The 21,862-nt window shown below is 44.6% G+C and overlaps 1 protein-coding gene across 1 annotated transcript in view; it reads left to right on the top strand.

Moving 5' to 3' along the window:
- Positions 1 to 1,384: 1,384 nt before the first annotated feature.
- LOC126474602 (aminopeptidase N-like) overlaps positions 1,385 to 21,862 on the top strand; it is a 179,752-nt gene continuing 159,274 nt past the window's right edge. Inside the window, exons 1-2 of the mRNA XM_050102078.1 lie at positions 1,385 to 1,521; positions 16,127 to 16,322. Of these exons, the coding sequence (XP_049958035.1) occupies positions 1,385 to 1,521; positions 16,127 to 16,322 (333 nt within the window). The remainder of the gene's footprint in view (positions 1,522 to 16,126; positions 16,323 to 21,862) is intronic.

The following is a 21,862-nucleotide window of genomic DNA, read 5'->3' on the forward strand; positions in this document are numbered from 1 at the left end:
CTTTAAGCGTCTTATTTCCTAATCTAATTCCCGCAGCATCACCCGATTTAATTCAACTACGTTCCATTATCCTCGTTTTGCTTTTGTTGATGTTAATTTATATCTTCCTTTCAAGACACTGTCCATTCCGTTGAGCTGCTCCTCCAGGTCCTTTGTTGTCTATGACAGAATTACTATGTCATCGGCGGACCTCAAAGTTTTTATTTCTTCTCCTTGGATTTTAATTCCTACTCCGAATTTTTCTTTTGTTTCCTTTACTGCTTGCTCAATATATGGTTGAATATAATCGCATGAAAACAGTATAAGGAATCACTCGTGAGTTCCAAAGTGATACCAGCAGCCCGGCTCACAGGATGGCTGTGCGTTGAGAGATAAAAGAAAGGACTAGAATGGTCGAGCAGCTACTCGTAAGCTACACATTTCTATAGTCAGTGGTAAGTGACGCTAGGGATGACGTAAAGAGCGGCGTTGCTAGACGGTGGGTAACTAAAAGCGAATAATTTGGAGTGAGGAATCATGCTATACTAGAGAATATAGTAGAGAGTAACAATCCAATATAAGGGTTTGGGTTGGCAAATGTCAGGAGAGCGTTACCTGTCATCGTGTGTAGCGCCAACATGAAGTGCGGAGGAGGAGACATTGCAGATGGCGATGTTTTCCGCGGTTACGGTGTGGTCCTCTTATTGCGCTGAAGAAAACTTTAAATGCTGAAGGGTATGAACACATTTTATAGCTTTGTGTGTGTGTACAGTAGAGGAACACTTCGGAAACGCTAACTTTTTGTGCCAGCTTCACAGTGCACCCTGTCGTAAAGCTGCATCTGTGATGCAATGATTTGTGGATACTAACATTCCTGAAATTGACTACCTGCCCAGAGTCCTGGTCTGAATCCAATGGAAAACCTTTGGGACGAGTTAGATCTTCGAGTTCGCTCCAGACCCTAGCGTCCAGCATCACTACTTTCGGTTGTTTTGGCTTTTGAGAAATGAAGGGCTGCCCTTTCTGCACAGACTTTCAAGACAACTCACTGGAAGTGTCCCCAGAACTGTTGAAGCCATCATACCAGTGTGTGGTAGACACATCCCATATCAAGTTCACTAATAGGTGTCAAGATACTTGTGATCAGACAGTGTACACCCCATTTCATTGCCATGACTCACGTGGAATGTCACGCAACCGTCTTATATCAGTTCCAAACTGTCTAGAGCGTTCCTAAGAGATCGAGGTGCTCTTTTGAGGAGTAGCGTAACATTTCGTCTGTAGAGCTTATGGCAAAGAAGAACCTTCGTGCCTTGCCGCCATTCTCATTTTTGCTTTACTTATGCTTTCATTAGTTTACACAGCTATTCCGAGTTTCTACATTACAACTCACTTTGGTGTCCAGATGAAAACCGTAGCAGCAGCAGCTGCCGTGGCGCTGCTGGTGGCGCTGGCGTCGTCGCCGACGGTCGGGCAGAGGCTGCCAGGAGAGAGTTTGCCTCGCTCCTACAAGGTCACGCTGGCGCCCAACCTCAACGAGGGGTAAGTTCTCGGCACTTTCCGTTTGCTTTAAAACTTCCTGACGTGCTGGTTTCGGAGGGAGTGAGCTTCCTGGATAAATTTCACTTTATTGTTTGAGGTGCATATGCGTTTCTCTGCAGCTAATTCACACAAATATTCCATGTTCTCATTAGCTGGAAGCATTTAATTCAAAGAACAGTTTTTCCTCAATTATACTGAGATACACTCTAAGATGAGAAAAACTATTCATCAGGAAGAAAGTAAAATGGGACAGTAATCGGTAGATGTCATGTACATTTAAAAACAAACAGATGATTTCAGTTTACGAAAAATTGGATGGTTTATTGAAGAGAAAAACCTTCGAAAATTGAGCAGTTCAAGAACGTGTTTATCCATCTTTCGCCCTTGTGAATGAATTTATTCTTCCTGGCACTGATTGATAGATTTGTTGACGTCCTTCTGAGGGATACTGTGCCACATTCAGTCCAATTGACGAGTCAGATCGTCAAAATTCCGCGCTGGTTAAAGGGCCCAGTACATAATGCTCCAGTAAACGTTCTAATTGGGGAGAGATGTGGTGACCTTGTTGGCCAAGGTAGGGCTTGGTAAGCATGGAGACAAACAGTAGAAACTCTCGCCATGTGTGGGCAGGCATCATCTTACTGAAATGTAAGTCCAGGAGGGCTTGCTATGAAGGGCAACAAAATGGAGTGTAGAATGTCATCGACATAGCACTGTGCTGTAAGGGTGACGCAGATGACAACCAAGTGGGGCCTGCTATGAAAATAAATGGGACCTTAGACCATCAGTCCTCGCTGTTGAGCAGTATGGTGGCGTATGACAGTCAGATTGGTAAGGTCGGTATCCACCTTTGTTCAGGGCATCTCCAGACGCATCTTTGGCATGGAATCTTACTAAATGGAGTAGAATTGTTTTCAGTGAGGAGTCCCACTTCGAAGTGAGCCCCAATGCCAAGTGATGACGTGTGTGGAGATGCCCCAGATGTGTGTGAGAGTTTTTGTCTGGGATCTCCTCTCAAACCCCTGGATCAACGCAAACCAAATTTGGAACAGAAGTGGGAAGCTATGTGAGGATCGTCACTATGGGACTTCTAATCTCTTAGCTTCAATAGGAGTGGAGATGGACACAGATGTGTTTTATCCAGCGCCTAGCACATAGGCTGTCCTATAGGAGAGGCAGATTGTGCAGCCTGCCTTATCGACCTGCTTTGCAGCACAGCCTGCATGTGATGAGCAAGATACTGTTTTTCCCACTCCCATATGTAGGCTGTCCTGCACGGCATGCATGCTGTGTTGGAGTAGTACTGACCCGTCTTATCGATCTACTTTGCAAGACAGCCTGTATGTTGGTGATAAGAAATGGTTTCAGAGCTCTACATGTAGGAGGGATGTCTAGGGAAAGATAGAGGCAGGAGGGGATGAGTATAGAGAAGGGGAAGAGGGTGGGGATGGAGACAAGGGGAAGAGGAGAACGATGGAGAGTGGAGGAGAAGAACGTGGTCATCACATCATCACAAAGAAGAAGGAAGGGAGACGGACAGAGAGAGGGGTGGAGGAGATAGATAGAGAGAGGGAGTAGGAAGAGACAGATGGGAGGAGGAGACAGACAGAGATGGGTGGACAGTGACATGGAGGGAGAGGTGGAAACAGAGAGGAGTGAGGAGTTCTCGCTGCATTATGGTCGTCAACGATACTCATTCCTGTTCCTATAACATGTTTTCTACTGCCATCCAATCACATTCCATGATTTAACATCTTTTTTCTTGGTATCCAGTAAATGACTTCCTTGGTCCACCCTGCTCCACCTCATTTTCGTTACTTCCATTCCAATCTGTTATCTGATTGATTTCTTGGTTTTATATGATTCTTGATAATTGTCAAAATGTTTCTCACCATTTCTCGGTGAGCAACCAATGATATTTGAGTAGTTTCCGCATTACAAGTCGATGTCTCATTGACGTAAGTCAAATCTTTTAATGCACGCAAATCTCAAATATTATATCCACAAACATTGGAATCTTCCTTTTGAATACTCTATTTAGCTAACCAAAAGTACAGCAAAACAATTTTAGAGTCCCGTTTATTTCTTTTCTTGTCCATCTGGTGATATTCAACTATTCTACACTCCTGGAAATTGAAATAAGAACACCGTGAATTCATTGTCCCAGGAAGGGGAAACTTTATTGACACATTCCTGGGGTCAGATACATCACATGATCACACTGACAGAACCACAGGCACATAGACACAGGCAACAGAGCATGCACAATGTCGGCACTAGTACAGTGTATATCCACCTTTCGCAGCAATGCAGGCTGCTATTCTCCCATGGAGACGATCGTAGAGATGCTGGATGTAGTCCTGTGGAACGGCTTGCCATGCCATTTCCACCTGGCGCCTCAGTTGGACCAGCGTTCGTGCTGGACGTGCAGACCGCGTGAGACGACGCTTCATCCAGTCCCAAACATGCTCAATGGGGGACAGATCCGGAGATCTTGCTGGCCAGGGTAGTTGACTTACACCTTCTAGAGCACGTTGGGTGGCACGGGATACATGCGGACGTGCATTGTCCTGTTGGAACAGCAAGTTCCCTTGCCAGTCTAGGAATGGTAGAACGATGGGTTCGATGACGGTTTGGATGTACCGTGCACTATTCAGTGTCCCCTCGACGATCACCAGCGGTGTACGGCCAGTGTAGGAGATCGCTCCCCACACCATGATGCCGGGTGTTGGCCCTGTGTGCCTCGGTCGTATGCAGTCCTGATTGTGGCGCTCACCTGCACGGCGCCAAACACGCATACGACCATCATTGGCACCAAGGCAGAAGCGACTCTCATCGCTGAAGACGACACGTCTCCATTCGTCCCTCCATTCACGCCTGTCGCGACACCACTGGAGGCGGGCTGCACGATGTTGGGGCGTGAGCGGAAGACGGCCTAACGGTGTGCGGGACCGTAGCCCAGCTTCATGGAGACGGTTGCGAATGGTCCTCGCCGATACCCCAGGAGCAACAGTGTCCCTAATTTGCTGGGAAGTGGCGGTGCGGTCCCCTACGGCACTGCGTAGGATCCTACGGTCTTGGCGTGCATCCGTGCGTCGCTGCGGTCCGGTCCCAGGTCGACGGGCACGTGCACCTTCCGCCGACCACTGGCGACAACATCGATGTACTGTGGAGACCTCACGCCCCACGTGTTGAGCAATTCGGCGGTACGTCCACCCGGCCTCCCGCATGCCCACTATACGCCCTCGCTCAAAGTCCGTCAACTGCACATACGGTTCACGTTCACGCTGTCGCGGCATGCTACCAGTGTTAATGACTGCGATGGAGCTCCGTATGCCACGGCAAACTGGCTGACACTGACGGCGGCGGTGCACAAACGCTGCGCAGCTAGCGCCATTCGACGGCCAACACCGCGGTTCCTGGTGTGTCCGCTGTGCCGTGCGTGTGATCATTGCTTGTACAGCCCTCTCGCAGTGTCCGGAGCAAGTATGGTGGGTCTGACACACCGAAGTCAATGTGTTCTTTTTTCCATTTCCAGGAGTGTAGATACAAAAACTCATCAACATGCGCTGACTTTATTATTAATTTGGGCTATTATCGATGCATTACTTATCAGTTACTTTAATTTTATTTTAATCGATTCTCTGGATTACTTTAAAATTCTCTCTGATAAATACCCCCATTCATTAATGAATGGTGTAAAGCAAAACTTGTGGATCCTGATCCTGAAGATTTGATATCTGTATGATTAACATGTGTTTGGTGTCTGCTATTCATAAAATAGAGTCATAAAAAATGTCTATGGAATTGCATTGAAAAGACGCAAGAGAGTGTTAAAAGAATCATCTCTGCTTTTCAGTGTGATACATGATTGTTGGGAGTAGCATAAGTGGTGAAACATATATCAGTGCTTTGCAAAGAAGAGTACTCAATGCCATAAACAGCATGGGAAGAAAACACACTAATAACCAACCGGTATTAAACACATAAGCACGTTGAGTAAAAGCCTTAAAAGGTATTGAATTGGAAAAACACACAACAGTTTTTGCTGACTAGAAACAATATAAAAAAAACCTACTACGGTGTACATTAACAACCTTTCTTGATTATAGCCAAATATACATAAACACAAATTTATTTAAGTTACAGCTTCCAGATGAGCAGGAATTCGTTATGAATGGATGAGGTCTTAGCGCCTTGTATTTTAAACAGTACAGCCATTGGTGCCTTAGACTTTCACAGACATAGCAGAGGCTAACAGTCAAATAACCCATAGGTAAGCTGGGAGGGGAAAGAAGCAATTCGAACCACAGATTTACTCTGACTCCCCCCCCCACCCCACCAGTCCTCAAAAGGGGACAAACGGACCACCCTTTCTAATATTACCACCATCCTGCGGGTGGGCAGACGAGAATGAATGGTGGGAAACCCCCAAAATATACGGCTGGTATAATTAACAAGAATAAGTAAATTGAATTCAATTAAACTTCATAAAATCTGTTAATGATCAATACTCAACTTCTGGTGCGTTACGACTCCCAGGACTGAACCAACGCAGTACCTCCAAATACTCCGGCGAGTGGCAGCCGTTTCAATGGACACAGGAAGGCGCGCCAATTTTCAGAACCTCCTCACTGGTCGACAGCATACAACCGAACTGCAAATTAGACCCCTCGCGGACCCACGCTCAGGAAGATTCCTTTCGCGACGCGCAGTTAACGCCCCATACCACGGAGCCGCTGCTCGCATCGCTTAAGGCCGGTTCCCACTAGAGCACGGCAGCGCGGCGTGCGGAAACGGCAGTGGCAAGCGTTTCCCGCGTTGACGTGGTGGCTCGCGGAATTGGTGTTCCCATCTGGAAGCGGCAGATGTTAGCGGTAGCCAATGACGGACAACCACTGAGGTACGGGGCAGGACCCACTGAAACGCGCAGTGCGTTTGATTAACTATATCTTACACCTACATGAAGGAAAGACGAAGTTGGGTGAAGACATACCAATTTTTCATTTTCTGTACAATGTGCTCTTTCACATATTTCATTATTCATGTTTTCTCATTTCACCATAAACAGACTACCGTTCACGATTGTTCACTATCTCCTAACACAGTGAAACAATGTACAACAAGAGAGATTATTCAGATAGTTAAGTGAGACAAAAATTTAAAATGTGGTACAGTAGCAGGTACACGAAAACAGTAAGAACACAAAGGCTAGGTGGAAGGGATGAAAGTGGAAGGCACCTGATAGAATTTCCCACAGAGCATAATGTAATCATCGCCAGCACCTTCCTTAAGAATCACGAAAGAATAATATATATTTGGAACAGTTTTCGAAACCAGATTTTAAATTGTAAGGCATTTCCTGATGCAGACGCAAACCTGACTGAAGACTGTCAATAGCAAGAAAAGCGTTCTGAAAAAGAAAATATGTTCACACCGAATATAAATGCTAATGGTTGGATACTATTTTACAAAGGTATTTGTGTGGAGTGCAGCCTTGTATGTAAGTGAAACATGGACGATGAACAGTTCTGTCAAGAAGACAATGGACGCTTTCAAAACGTGGTGATTCATAAGAATGCTGAACATTAGATACGAGGATCGTGTGACTAAAGAAGAGGTACGGAATTAAATAGAGGAGGAAGAGGAAATTACGGCACAACTTTGACAACAATAGGGGCTAGTTGACAGGACGTATTGTGGGGCGTCAAAGAGTGAGGACAAAGGGGTTGGGTGATAGTATTCTGATAATAATCATCTGTTGAAATACTATTCTACTATTTTATCTATTAATGTAAGCAGTGAATTTACTCTTCCATGCACTCCTTAAAACATTTAAACCAAAACTGAAATCAGCTGAACACCAAATCTTTCAACCACTGTCTGACAACTACTGGATTCACTTTCAACTTTCTATAACTATCACTGGCTAGCCACACACACATACAGATATAAGGAGAACAAAAATAAACAAACATTAGTTTTCAGCATATAACTCTGCAGGTTGGCAACATGTACATAAACAAACCAGACAGGAAGGGACATGAGGTGAACACACCGTAGTTACGACTTTAAATCAGAGTTTTCGGTAAAACGTCTATTGCTAGTGACAGAAGAAAAAAGAGCGAACATGAAAATGTGCTTATGTTCCATAATCTAAGTTTTAGTTCAACCTCCAGCATGTGACCAGGTGAGGGGAAACGTATATGTCCGCCAAAAACTCAATTCACTATAAGTAATCAGTCATTCACGTAAGAAAAGATGTGAACTGTTTTATAATCTGCAAGTATCACAGATCAAAACAAAACTGAGTCATTCTAGATTCCACCGAAGATGCCTTAAAGTAAAAGGCGAAACGCGTCTTGAACCAATAACATACACTGGATAAAGAAAAAAACGTTTGTTACTTCCAAAGGAAATAATCAATAGCTGTAGATAATTAGCAAATTACATCTTATGACATACCAGCAAATTAGTCTCGGTTTAACTTCTCATTACACACGCTATTAAATGCTGTTTAAAAAAATTCATCTATCCCTTCCGAAAAAACTGTAGTTTCTTTCATATCTTGGTAGTTAAACAGATTTTGGATATTTATCATGCGACGAAATACATGAGTTTTTACAAGTTATCGTTTGCAAAAAACACGTTTCGATTTCTTGAACCGTTTACGAAATTTGCAGTTGATACAACCACATGGTTTACGACGAGCAGGACGAAAGTATCGGTCGCGTCGCGAGCGACCCGCGCGCGGTCACCGCACAGCCCGTCCGCCGACATATCATTCAATATCTCGAGAACGGTGATAGCTATCGTTCTGCTCTCAGCTTTAAAAACAATTTCGATATGTTGACTAAATTTCATACGCAATAATGTATTACCTAAAATGAACTGTACGCAAAGTCCACGCAATGCGTTTTTACCTCATTCAAATTTCGTGTAAAGGTTTACGTAAATGCGATACAGCAAGTAACCACGATGAATAACGAAAAGAAATTCGGTCCTTTATCGAGAGAAGATATCAGGTTTACGTAATATATCCAGCGGTAACGTTAGGTGACTCACCCTGTATATACATATTTTGTGATTGTGTAGAAAATAACCGCTCCTTTGGTTACACATTACGATTTTCCACCCTTTTTCCATGGTTTCCTCCGTCACAGTGCCAAGCAACATTTTCTGTAACTTGTCATACAACACAGGAAGTGTACATGTGCGTCAGTGAAAAAGACCAATAAAAAGGTGTTAGCATGTGGACGTAATGTGCTGTTCCAGTGTCTTCTGTACCTAAGGTCCACCACCGTTCCCTTTGGGTCCCTACGTAATTCGGTGCTCTCCGATACACACGATCGAACAGCGGAGGAGTGGTACTCAAGCGTCAACTTTAGGTTACAATATCTCCGGATGTAATTAACATTTTACAATGCAACAAAAGGCACTGATTGCGTATTTGTTTATATGTTCAGATGTGCTAACAAAACTAACGGGGGTCCATTTAAAAAAACGTAGGTTTGTGTTAAAAAACATACTTCCGTGCATTTTTTTATGGTTTGTATTAACCAATTACACTAGCCCCTCTCCTCACGTTCGGTCTGTGGAATCGATTCGTCAGTATTTGATGTGGTTTACGAAATACATCCAGCGGTAATGTTAGGTGACTCACCCTGTATACATTCATAACTGTTTTCGGATATACACTGAGATGCCGAAAGCCATGGTATAGCGATATGCACATATACAGATGGCGGTAGTGTCGCGTACACAAGGTATAGAAGGGCAGTGCAATGGCGGAGCTGTCATATGTACTCACGTGATTCACGTGAAAAGGTTTCCGACGTGATTGCGACCGCACAGCGAGAATTAACAGGCTCTGAACGCGAAATGTTAGTTGGAGCCAGACGCATTCTATTTCTGAAATCATTACGGAATTTAATATTCCGAGAACCATAGCGTCAATAGGGCGCCGAGAATACCGCATCCAGGCTATTTCCTCTCACCACAGACAACGCAGCGGCCGACGGCCGTCACTTAGCGAGCGAGAGCAGTGGCATTAGCGTAGAGTGGCCAGTGCTAACAGACAAGCAAAACTGTGTCAAACAACCGCAAAAAAGCATTGTCGGACGTTCGAGGAACGTATCCATTAGGACATTGCGGCGAAATTTTCGTTAATGGGCTATGGCAGCAGACAACCGAAGTGTGTTGCTAACTGCGCGTCATCGCCTGCATCTTCTCTCCTGGGCTATTGACCATATCGATTAAACCCTAGACGACTAGAAAACAGTGGCCTGCTCAGAAGAATCTAGATTTCAATTGGTAAGGATTAATGGTAGGGCTCGAGTGCCCTGCAGACACCATGAAGTCATGAACCCAAGTTGCCAACAAGGCTCTGTGCAAGCTGGTGGTCGCTCGATAATAGCGTGGTCCTCGCGTCGGACTGATCCGGTCATTGACTCGAAATGGTAATGTTCAGCTACTTGGAGGCCATTTGCAACCATTCATTGGCATTATGTTCCCAGACAACGATGGGATTTTTATGGACGACAATTCACCATGTCACATGGCCACAATTGTCCGCGATTGGTTTGAAGAACTTTCTGGACAGTTCAGGCGAATTATTTGGCCACCCAAATCAGCCGACATGGCTCCCACGGAACATTTATAGCGCATAATCGAGAGGTTAGTTCGTGCACAGAATTCTGCTGCGATAACACTTTCGAAATTACGGACGACTGTACGGGCAGCATGATCCAGTATTTCTGCAGGGAACTTACAGCGACTTGTTGAGCCATGCCACGTCGAGTTGCTGCACTGCGCCGGGCAAAAGGAGACCCGACACGATTTTATGAGGTGTCCCACGGCTTTTGACGCCTCATTATACCGGGTGATCAAAAAGTCAGTATAAATTTGAAAACTTAATAAACCACGGAATAATGTAGATAGAGAGGTAAAAATTGACACACATGCTTAAAATGACATGGGGTTTTATTAGAACAAAAAAAAACCAAAGTTCACAAAGTGTCCGACAGATTGCGCTGGACATAAAAACGTCAGTGACTGCGCATGACAATGGTGTCTAAAAGGAGCTGTAATGAGAGAGAGAATCAGTCGCGCCAGCAGTCGCAGTATGTTGACGTTACATGAAAAGGCGCTTATAGTGAAGCTGATTATCAGAATGGGGAATGTGTTAGTTCAGCGTTACGATCCTATCGCCATAGGAAGGGGATTCGAACGGGTAAAGGTCCATTGACAAATGCAGCTGTGGCGAGAATGATTTCGAAGTTCGAAGCCACTGGTTGTTTCGACGATAGACCCCGTAGTGGTCGACCGAGCATAAGGCGTAATGCTGCTGAGACAGTTCAGGAAGAAATAGAGACTGTAGCGGGTTCGTCTATGCACGGGGAAGTCAGCGCTCGTGCAGTCGCACGTCGCACCGGCATTCCATACACTACTGTTTGGTTGGCACTTAGGCGAACCCTCCGATGCTATCCGTACAAAGTCCATCGGCATTATGAACTGTTACCTAGCGATTTAGTGAAGCGTAGGGCATTTGCGGTGTGGGCGTTTCAAAAGATGGCGGAAGATAACGATTGGTTGAGTAACGTGTTGTGGAGCGACGAAGCTCATTTCACGCTCCGAGGGTCTGTCAACGCCCACAACTGCAGAATTTGGGCTACCGAAAATCCTAGAACTGTCGTGGAAACTCCATTGCACGACGAGAAAGTCACGGTATGGGTTGGATTTACCAAATCTACCGTTATCGGGCCTTTTTTCTTCGAGGAAATGCGTGATTCTGGTTTTGTAACTGCTACCGTGACGGGTGAGAGGTACACCGATATGTTACAGAATCGCATCATCCCCAGCCCGGCTGATAAACACCTGCTGGAACGTACGATGTTTATGCAGGATGGCGCTCCACCCCATATTGCTAGACGCGTGAAAGATCTCTTGCGCGCGTCGTTTGGTGATGATCGTGTGCTCAGCCGCCACTTTCGTCATGCTTGGCCTCCCAGGTCCCTAGACCTCAGTCTGGTCCGCAGCTCGTGGTCGTGCGGTAGTGTTCTCGCTTCCCGCGCCCGGGTTCCCGGGTTCGATTCCCGGCGGGGTCAGGGATTTTCTCTGCCTCATGATGACTGGGTGTTGTGTGATGTCCTTAGGTTAGTTAGGTTTAAGTAGTTCTAAGTTCTAGGGGACTGATGACCATAGCTGTTAAGTCCCATAGTGCTCAGAACCATTTGAACCATTTGAACCTCAGTCTGTGCGATTATTGACTTTGGGGTTACCTGAAGTCACAAGTGTATCGTGACCGACCGACATCTCTAGGGATGCTGAAAGACAACATCCGACGCCAATGCCTCACCATAACTCTGGACATGCTTTACAGTGCTGTTCACGACATTATTACTCGACTACAGCTATTGTTGAGGAATGATGGTGGACATATTGAGTATTTCCTGTAGAGAACATCATCATAGCCTTGTCTTACTTTGTGGTCTAGGGGTAGCGTCTTTGATTCATAATCAAAAAGGTCTTCGGTCCTGGGTTCGATCTCCGCCACTGCCTAAATTTTGATAACTAATCAGCATTGGCGGCCGAAGACTTCTGGCATAAGAAGTCAGCCTCATTCTGCCAACGGCCTTGTCAAAGAGGGCGGAGGAGCGGATAGAGGTTCAGGGCACTCTCTTGTCCTAGGGGTGGGAAATTGCCCCTAAAGGCGGAAGAATCAGCAATGATCAACGACATGAGGATGCAGAAGGCAATGGAAACCACAGCATTAAAGACACGTAACGTGTGTCCACAGGACATGTGGCCTGTAATTGAAGAAGTGTCATGATGATCTCTCCATTGGCAAAAGATTCCGGAATAGTCCCCCATTCGGATCTCCGGGAGGGGACTGCCAAGGGGGAGGTTACCATGAGAAAAAGATTGAATAATCAACGAAAGGATAACGTTCTACGAGTCGGGGCGTGGAATGTCAGAAGCTTGAACGTGGTAGGGAAACTAGAAAATCTGAAAAGGGAAATACAAAGGCTCAATCTAGATATAGTAGGGGTCAGTGAAGTGAAGTGAAGTGGAAGGAAGACAAGGATTTCTGGTCAGATGAGTATCGGGTAATATCAACAGCAGCAGAAAATGGTATAACAGGTGTAGGATTCGTTATGAATAGGATGGTAGGGCAGAGGGTGTGTTACTGTGAACAGTTCAGTGACCGGGTTGTTCTGATCAGAATCGACACCAGACCAACACCGAAAACGATTGTTCAGGTATACATGCCGACGTCGCAAGCTGAAGATGAACAAATAGAGAAAGTGTATGAGGATGTTGAGAGTGTAATGCAGTATGTAAAGGGGGACGAAAATCTAATAGTCATGGGCGACTGGAATGCAGTTGTAGGGGAAGGAGTAGAAGAAAAGGTTACAGGAGAATATGGGCTTGGGACAAGGAATGAAAGAGGAGAAAGACTAATTGAGTTCTGTAACAAGTTTCAGCTAGTAATAGCGAATACCCTGTTCAAGAATCACAAGAGGAGGAGGTATACTTGGAAAAGGCCGGGTGATACGGGAAAATTTCAATTAGATTACATCATGGTCAGACAGAGATTCCGAAATCAGATACTGGATTGTAAGGCGTACCCAGGAGCAGATATAGACTCAGATCACAATATAGTAGTGATGAAGAGTAGGCTGAAGTTCAAGACATTAGTCAGGAAGAATCAATACGCAAAGAAGTGGGATACGGAAGTACTAAGGAATGACGAGATACGTTTGAAGTTCTCTAACGGTATAGATACAGCAATAAGGAATAGCGCAGTAGCGAGTACAGTTGAAGAGGAATGGACGTATCTAAAAAGGGCCATCACAGAAGTTGGGAAGGAAAACATAGGTACAAAGAAGATAGCTGCGAAGAAACCATGGGTAACAGAAGAAATACTTCGGTTGATTGATGAAAGGAGGAAGTACAAACATGTTCCGGGAAAATCAGGAATACAGAAGTCGCTGAGGAATGAAATAAATAGGAAGTGCAGGGAAGCTAAGACGAAATGGCTGCAGGAAAAATGCGAAGACATAGAAAAAGATATGATTGTCGGAAGGACAGACTCAGCATACAGAAAGTCAAAACAACCTTTGGTGACATTAAAAGCAACGGTGGTAACATTAAGAGTGCAACGGGAATCCCACTGTTAAATGCAAAGAAGAGAGCAGATAGGTGGAAAGAATACATTGAAAGCCTCTATGAGGGTGAAGATTTGTCTGATGTGATAGAAGAAGAAACAGGAGTGGATTTAGAAGAGATAGGGGATCCAGTATTAGAATCGGAATTTAAAAGAGCTTTGGAGGACTTACGGTCAAATAAGGCTGAAGGGATAGATAACATTCCATCAGAATTTCTAAAATCATTGGGGGAAGTGGCAACAAAACGACTATTCACGTTGCTGTGTAGAATATATGAGTCTGGTGACATACCATCTGACTTTCGGAAAAGCATCATCCACACAATTCCGAAGACGGCAAGAGCTGACTAGTGCGAGAATTATCGCACAATCAGCTTAACACCTCATGCATCGAAGCTGCTTACAAGAATAATATACAGAAGAACGGAAAAGAAAATTGAGAATGCGCTGGGTGACGATCAGTTTGGCTTTAGGAAAAGTAAAGGGACGAGAGAGGCAATTCTGACGTTACGGCTAATAATGGAAGCAAGGCTACAGAAAAATGAAGACACTTTCATAGGATTTGTCGACCGGGAAAAGCGTTCGACAATATAAAATGGTGCAAGCTGTTCGAGATTCTGAAAAAAGTAGGGGTAAGCTATAGGGAGAGACGGGTCATATACAATATGTACGACAACCAAGAGGGAATAATAAGAGTGGACGATCAAGAACGAAGTGCTCGTATTAAGAAGGGTGTAAGACAAGGCTGTAGCCTTTCGCCCCTACTCTTCAATCTGTACATCGAAGAAGCAATGGTGGAAACAAAAGAAAGGTTCAGGAGTGGAATTAAAATAAAAGGTGAAAGGATATCAATGATACGATTCGCTGATGACATTGCTATCCTGAGTGAAAGTGAAGAAGAATTAAATGATCTGCTGAACAGAATGAACAGTGTAATGAGTACACAGTATGGTTTGAGAGTAAGTCGGAGAAAGACGAAGGTAATGAGAAGTAGTAGAAATGAGAACAGCGAGAAACTTAACATTAGGATTGATGGTCACGAAGTCAATGAAGTTAAGGAATTCTGCTACCTAGGCAGTAAAATAACCAATGACGGTCGGAGCAAAGAGGACATCAAAAGCAGACTCGCTATGGCAAAAAAGGCATTTCTGGCCAAGAGAAGTCTATTAATATCAAATACCGGCCTTAATTTGAGGAAGAAATTTCTGAGGATGTACGTCTGGAGTACAGCATTGTATGGTAGTGAAACATGGACTGTGGGAAAACCGGAACAGAAGAGAATCGATGCATTTGAGATGTGGTGCTATAGACGAAAATTGAAAATTAGGTGGACTGATAAGGTAAGAAATGAGGAGGTTCTACGCAGAATCGGAGAGGAAAGGAATATGTGGAAAACACTGATAAGGAGAAGGGACAGGATGATAGGACATCTGCTAATACATGAGGGAATGACTTCCATGGTACTAGAGGGAGCTGTAGAGGGCAAAAACTGTAGAGGAAGACAGAGATTGGAATACGTCAAGCAAATAATTGAGGACGTAGGTTGCAAGTGCTACTCTGAGATGAAGAGGTTAGCACAGGAAAGGAATTCGTGGCGGGCCGCATCAAACCAGTCAGTAGACTGACGAAAAAAAAAAAAAAAAAAAAAAAAAAAAAAAAAAAAGAAAAGAAAAAAAACCAAACATTGTTATACTAATTATTGCTATTCTGAACAGATGAAGCGCCATCTGTCCGATATTTTTGAACTTTTGTATATTTTTGGTTTTAATAAAACCCCATGTCATTCCAAGCATGTGTGTCAATTTGTACCTCTGTATCTACATTATTCCGTGATTTATTCAGTTTTCAAATTTATACTGACTTTTTAATCACCCGGTACTTTGGCGATCTTCAGATCAAATTTGTCACAGGAGGCATTTGGTGAACAATTCATTCACACCAATCGTTGTCATCAGTTGAAAACAACTCTTTAATTGCCAAAAGCCTCCTACAATATATAGAATCTGAAGATGACCAAAATATGACCAAAGCCTGTTATAATTGTAGGCATATTCTGCGACTGTGTCTAAAATGACAATTGCATATAATTCGTCAACCACTTTTCTCCACAGGTAGAACGACATTTTCTTTCCTAAATTGTCTGAGTCGTCATCTTATATGAATGAAATTGAAATTATTTGTGATCGAAGGTGGAGCTTACATGTACTTTCCATTAAATTACCATGCAGTCCATTATTTGTTTCCTACCTGAATCGATCTTGGTTTTAGAGCAACTGTGGTACATGCCCTTCAAAGCACTGAGGATGTCACTACGCTTCCAATAAGAAAGCTTCGATTTTACAGAATGGAGTTCTTTGTCTTTGCCAATTAGCATTTTGTTGCAAGATATGTAATGAAGTGAACAGAATGAGACGCCCGATTTTTTTTTCTTTCTAGGGAAAATCCGTTCAGATTTTACGGCTCTACCTTCATAGAGGTGGAAGTTCTGCGCGACACGACCACACTCACGATGCACGCTGACGTCAGCATAGTCATTTTGTCCGTCATCTTGACCAATGGTACCATCATCGGCGCCAGTCACGAACCGCTGCAGGACGGCAGCAACTTCCTCGTCATCACCCTCCAAGAGCAGGTGAGTGTCTCCACAGAATTTACAAAAACAAACAGCGCTCTAACCTGTATAGTTCAACGAAAATTCAATTCAGTCTAAAAAATATTTGCTACTACGTAATTTTAGTTACTTCTCCAGAACATTAAAAATGTAATTAATTATCGTTTTTCATAACCACCCATTGAGCGTGTTTGATTGACGATCTAGTTTGCGAAATAACGACGTAAGCCAGGCTCAATCGAACACGTGCGTTGAATTCTTTGCCTCTGATATGATAAAGAAACCAGCTGAAACATTCAGTGGAAATTATTTTAAATTATTGTACAAGGACGTACAGTACAACGACGAAATTCAAACTACACACCAAAACGGCTCCCTTCCGCCGTTGGATAAGCACCTGCAGCAGCAAGTCGTATACCCCTAGCTTACTTATTTGTTACATAGTTTAATTCTTAATTTCTCTGCGTGTTTTTGGGTACTTGCATTGTTTAATTCATAAATTTAGGGCGTATTATAGTATTTGAGAGTTGTAGCATCGCGCTTTAGTGTTTACTTTGTAGATTCTTACTTAAATTGCGTATGAGTTTCGTATAGGAGGTGTAATTTCGAGTTTTAGTTACTGTAATCGTAAATTCAGGCAGGTTGTAGCGCAGTCGTTAGGCATTTGTACAGGTTAGTTCATACATTCTTTGCGTGTTTCCCTTGCGTCATCTAGGCACGGACTCATCTTTCAGTAACTGTTGTTCAACATCGATTAGAATGGATAGGGACTGTGATTGCTGTGTTCGGATGAGGGCTGAGTTGGCATCCCTTCGCTCACAGCTGCAAGCGGCGCTGACTTCGGTCGCGCAGCTTGAGGCTGTTACCAATGGGCACCATTGTGGGTATCACGGGGATGTCAACCTCGTCCCGTCTGTCCCCAGATCGGTCTGCCGCTGTGGTTGCCCCGGTTGCTGCCCGCAGTGGGGCTGAGCCCTCGCCTGTGGTTGATTGGGAGGTCGTTCCAAGGCGTGGCAGGCAGTGAAAGACGTCCCCGCAGGGTGATCAGAAAGCCTCCCCGGTGCGTCCGACAAACAGGTTTCAGGGAGTGTCTCTGGCTGAGCCAGATACAGCTGCCTGCCCTGTTTCAGAGGATGATTCTCAGCTTTCAAGGTCCGGGCAATCGCAGAGGGTGGGCTTATTGGTAGTTGGGAGCTCCAATGTTAGGCGCGTAATTTGGCCCCTTAGGGATATGGCGGCTAAGGAGGGGAAGAAATCCAGTGTGCACTCCGTGTGCATTCCGGGTGGAGTCATTCCTGATGTGGAAAGGGTCCTTCCGGATGCCATGAAGAGCACAGGGTGCAATTCCTGATGTGGAAAGGGTCCTTCCGGATGCCATGAAGAGCACAGGGTGCAGCCAGCTGCAGGTGGTGGCACATGTCGGCACTAATGACGTGTGTCGCTTTGGATCTGAGGAAATTCTCTCTGGATTCCAGCGGCTATCTGACTTGGTGAAGGCTGCCGGTCTTGCTTACGAGATGAAGGCAGAGCTCACCATCTGCAGCATCGTTGACAGAACCGACTGCGGACCTTTGGTGCAGAGCCGGGTGGAGGGTCTGAATCAGAGGCTCAGACGGTTTTGCGACCGTGTTGGCTGCAGATTCCTTGTCTTGCGCCATAGGGTGGTGGGGTTTCGGGTTCCGCTGAAAAGGTCAGGAGTTCACTACACTCAGCTGGCGGCTACACGGGTAGCGGAGGCTGTGTGGCGTGGACTGGGCGGTTTTTTAGGTTAGAAGGCCTCGGGAAAGTACGGGGTGGGCTGCAATCTCAAAGGGTGCATGGCAAATACAGGACGTGCTTGGATCAAGGAACAGTCGGAATTGAAGTTGTAAATTGTTGTAGTTGTGCTGGGAAAGCCCCTGAGCTACAAGTGCTAATAGAAAGCACAGAAGCTGAAATCTTTATAGGTACAGAAAGCTGGCTAAAGCCTGAAATAAGTTCTGCAGAAATTTTTACGAAGTCTCAGACGGTGTTCAGGAAAGATAGATTAAGCAGAATTGGTGGTGGAGTGTTTGTGTCTGTCAGTAGTGGTTTATCTTGTAGTGAAGTCGAAGTAGATACTCCGTGCGAATTGGTATGTGTGGAGGTTATACCTAACAGCCGAACTAAGTTAATAATTGGCTCCTTCTACCGACCCCCAGACTCCGGTTCAGAGAAAATTTGAGTCTCGTAACAAATAAATACCCCACTCATACGGTTATAGTTGGTGGGGACTTCAACCTTCCCTCGATATGTTGGCAAAAATACTTGTACAAAACCGGTGGTAGGCAGAAAACATCTTCCGAGATTGTCCTAAATGCTTTCTCCGAAAATTATTTCGAGCAGTTAGTTCACGAACCCACGCGAATTGACCTCTTAGCCACCAACAATCCAGAGCTAATAGAGAGCATCATGACTGATACAGGGATTAGTGATCACAGGGTCGTTGTAGCTAGGCTCAATACCGTTTCTTGCAAATCCACCAGAAACAAACGCAAAATAATTTTATTTAAAAAAGCGGATAAAGTGTCACTAGAAGTCTAAGAGACAATCTCCATTCCTTCCGAACTGACTATGCAAATGTAGACGAGATGTGGCTCAAATTCAAAGATATAGTAGCAACAGCAATTGAGAAATTCATACCTCATAAATTGGTACGAGATGGAACTGATCCCCCATGGTACACAAATCAGGTCCGAACGCTGTTGCAGAGGCAACGGAGAAAGCATGCGAAGTTCAGAAGAACGCGAAATCCCGAAGATTGGCTAAAATTTACAGACGCGCGAAATTTGGCACGGACTTCAATGCGAGATGCCTTTAATAGGTTCCACAACGAAACATTGTCTCGAAATTTGATAGAAAATCCGAAGAAATTCTGGTCGTATGTAAAGTACACGAGCGGCAAGACGCAGTCAATACCTTCGCTGCGCAGTGCCGATGGTACTGTTACCGACGACTGTGCCGCTAAAGTGGAGTTATTGAACGCAGTTTTCCGAAATTCCTTCACCAGGGAAGACGAATGGAATATTCCAGAATTTGAAACACGAACAGCTGCTAGCATGAGTTTCTTAGAAGTAGATACCTTAGGGGTTGCGAAGCAACTCAAACCGCTTGATACGGGTAAGTCTTCAGGTCCAGATTGTATACCGATTAGGTTCCTTTCAGATTACGCTGATACAATAGCTCCCTACTTAGCAATTATATACAACCGCTCGCTCACCGATAGATCTGTACCTACAGATTGGAAAATTGCGCAGGTCGCACCAGTGTTTAAGAAGGGTAGTAGGAGTAATCCATCGAACTACAGACCTATATCATTGACGTCGGTTTACAGTAGGGTTTTGGAGCATATACTGTATTCAAACATCATGAATCACCTGGAAGGGAACGATCTATTGATACGTAATCAGCATGGTTTCAGAAAAAATCGTTCTTGTGCAACGCAGCTAGCTCTTTATTCGCACGAAGTAATGGCCGCTATCGACAGGGGATCTCAGGTTGATTCCGTATTTCTGGATTTTCGGAAGGCTTTTGACACCGTTCCTCACAAGCGACTTCTAATCAAGCTGCTGGCCTATGGGGTATCGTCTCAGTCGTGCGACTGGATTCGTGATTTCCTGTCAGGAAGGTCACAGTTCGTAGTAATAGACGGCAAATCATCGAGTAAAACTGAAGTGATATCAGGTGTTCCCCAGGGAAGCGTCCTGGGACCTCCGCTGTTCCTGATCTATATAAATGACCTGGGTGACGATCTGAGCAGTTCTCTTAGGTTATTCGCAGATGATGCTGTAATTTACCGTGTAGTAAGGTCATCCAACGACCAGTATTAGTTGCAAAGGGATTTAGAAAAGATTGCTGCATGGTGTGGCAGGTGGCAGTTGACGCTAAATAAGGAAAAGTGTGAGGTGATCCACATGAGTTCCAAAAGAAATCCGTTGGAATTCGATTACTCGATAAATAGTACAATTCTCAAGGCTGTCAATTCAACTAAGTACCTGGGTGTTAAAATTACGAACAACTTCAGTTGAAAAGACCACATAGATAATATTGTGGGGAAGGCGAGCCAAAGGTTGCGTTTCATTGGCAGGACACATAGAAGATGCAACAAGTCCACTAAAGAGACAGCTTACACTACACTCGTTCGTCCTCTGCTAGAATATTGCTGCGCGGTGTGGGATCCTTACCAGGTGGGATTGACGGAGGACATCGAAAGGGTGCAAAAAAGGGCAGCGCGTTTTGTATTATCACGTAATAGAGGCGAGAGTGTGGCAGATATGATACGCGAGTTGGGATGGAAGTCATTAAAGCAAAGACGTTTTTCGTTGCGGCGAGATCTATTTACGAAATTTTAGTCACCAACTTTCTCTTCCGAATGCGAAAATATTTTGTTGAGCCCAACCTACATAGGTAGGAATGATCATCAAAATAAAATAATAGAAATCAGAGCTCGGACAGAAAGGTTTAGGTGTTCGTTTTTTCCGCGCGCTGTTCGGGAGTGGAATGGTAGGGAGATAGTATGATTGTGGTTCGATGAACCCTCTGCCAAGCACTTAAATGTGAGTTGCAGAGTAGTCATGTAGATGTAGTTGTAGATGTAGATGACAAAGTGAAGCAAAATCGTACAGCATTAATTGCTGGAAGACCCCGAAGGGCAGGTTCAGCCGCCTAATTGGAATTTTTTTCCCTATCCTTCGCGCACGCTGGCAACTTTCCTTTTTGAAGTATGAGACTGGTGTGCGTACGTGCATCTGTTAAGTGTAGATCACTGTAACGTATGTGTGTGTTTGTGTAGTGTCATGTTCATGCTGGAGAGAAGGGAGAGGCTGAAACCCGGTGCCAGCACATAGTCTACTCCTCTCGAATGGAACCATAGGGGGGAGGGGGGGGGGCGCCTTGTCCCCATCCGGCGGACGGATCATCATCTAGGCCATATACTCTCACTTCATGAGACACTGCGGAGGAGTTAGGCATTTAAACCAGGATGTTGGCCCAACGCCTGGTGACAAGAAACTTCACGCCACCACCTCTACTCCCCCTACCGGCCAAACACTAGCAGTAAAAATTTCTTCCCCCACCAGGATTCGAACCGGCTACCTGTGGCTCGAGCGCCAATGCACAGTCGGGCGTTTGCAACACCGAGCAAGCTGGCGTGTACAACAATAACAATCAAATAGACTTCTCAATGGACGAAATATGCACTGTAATAAAAACTTAAAAACAGAAAATCTCCGTGGGCAGGCGCCAGATTTAATGAATTAATAAGATCCGTGGGCAAGAACTGTATCAATAACTTAGTACTTTATTTAACAATATAACAGCATGAAAGCATTGCAACTGCGATATATGAAAAGGAAGATAAAAAACTATCAGATAATTACCAGGGAATTGCCCTACTAGATACCATCTTAAAACTGTTAACATCACTAATTAGAGACACTTTAGAGAATGACATAGAAGTGAAAGAAGAACAACAAGGTTTCAGGGAAAACAGAAGCACAACAGATGCTATTTACGCGCTAAGACAGATTGTGGGGAAATCCATA

The sequence above is a fragment of the Schistocerca serialis genome, chromosome 4 (genome assembly GCF_023864345.2).
Source record: "Schistocerca serialis cubense isolate TAMUIC-IGC-003099 chromosome 4, iqSchSeri2.2, whole genome shotgun sequence".
NCBI lineage: Eukaryota > Metazoa > Arthropoda > Insecta > Orthoptera > Acrididae > Schistocerca > Schistocerca serialis.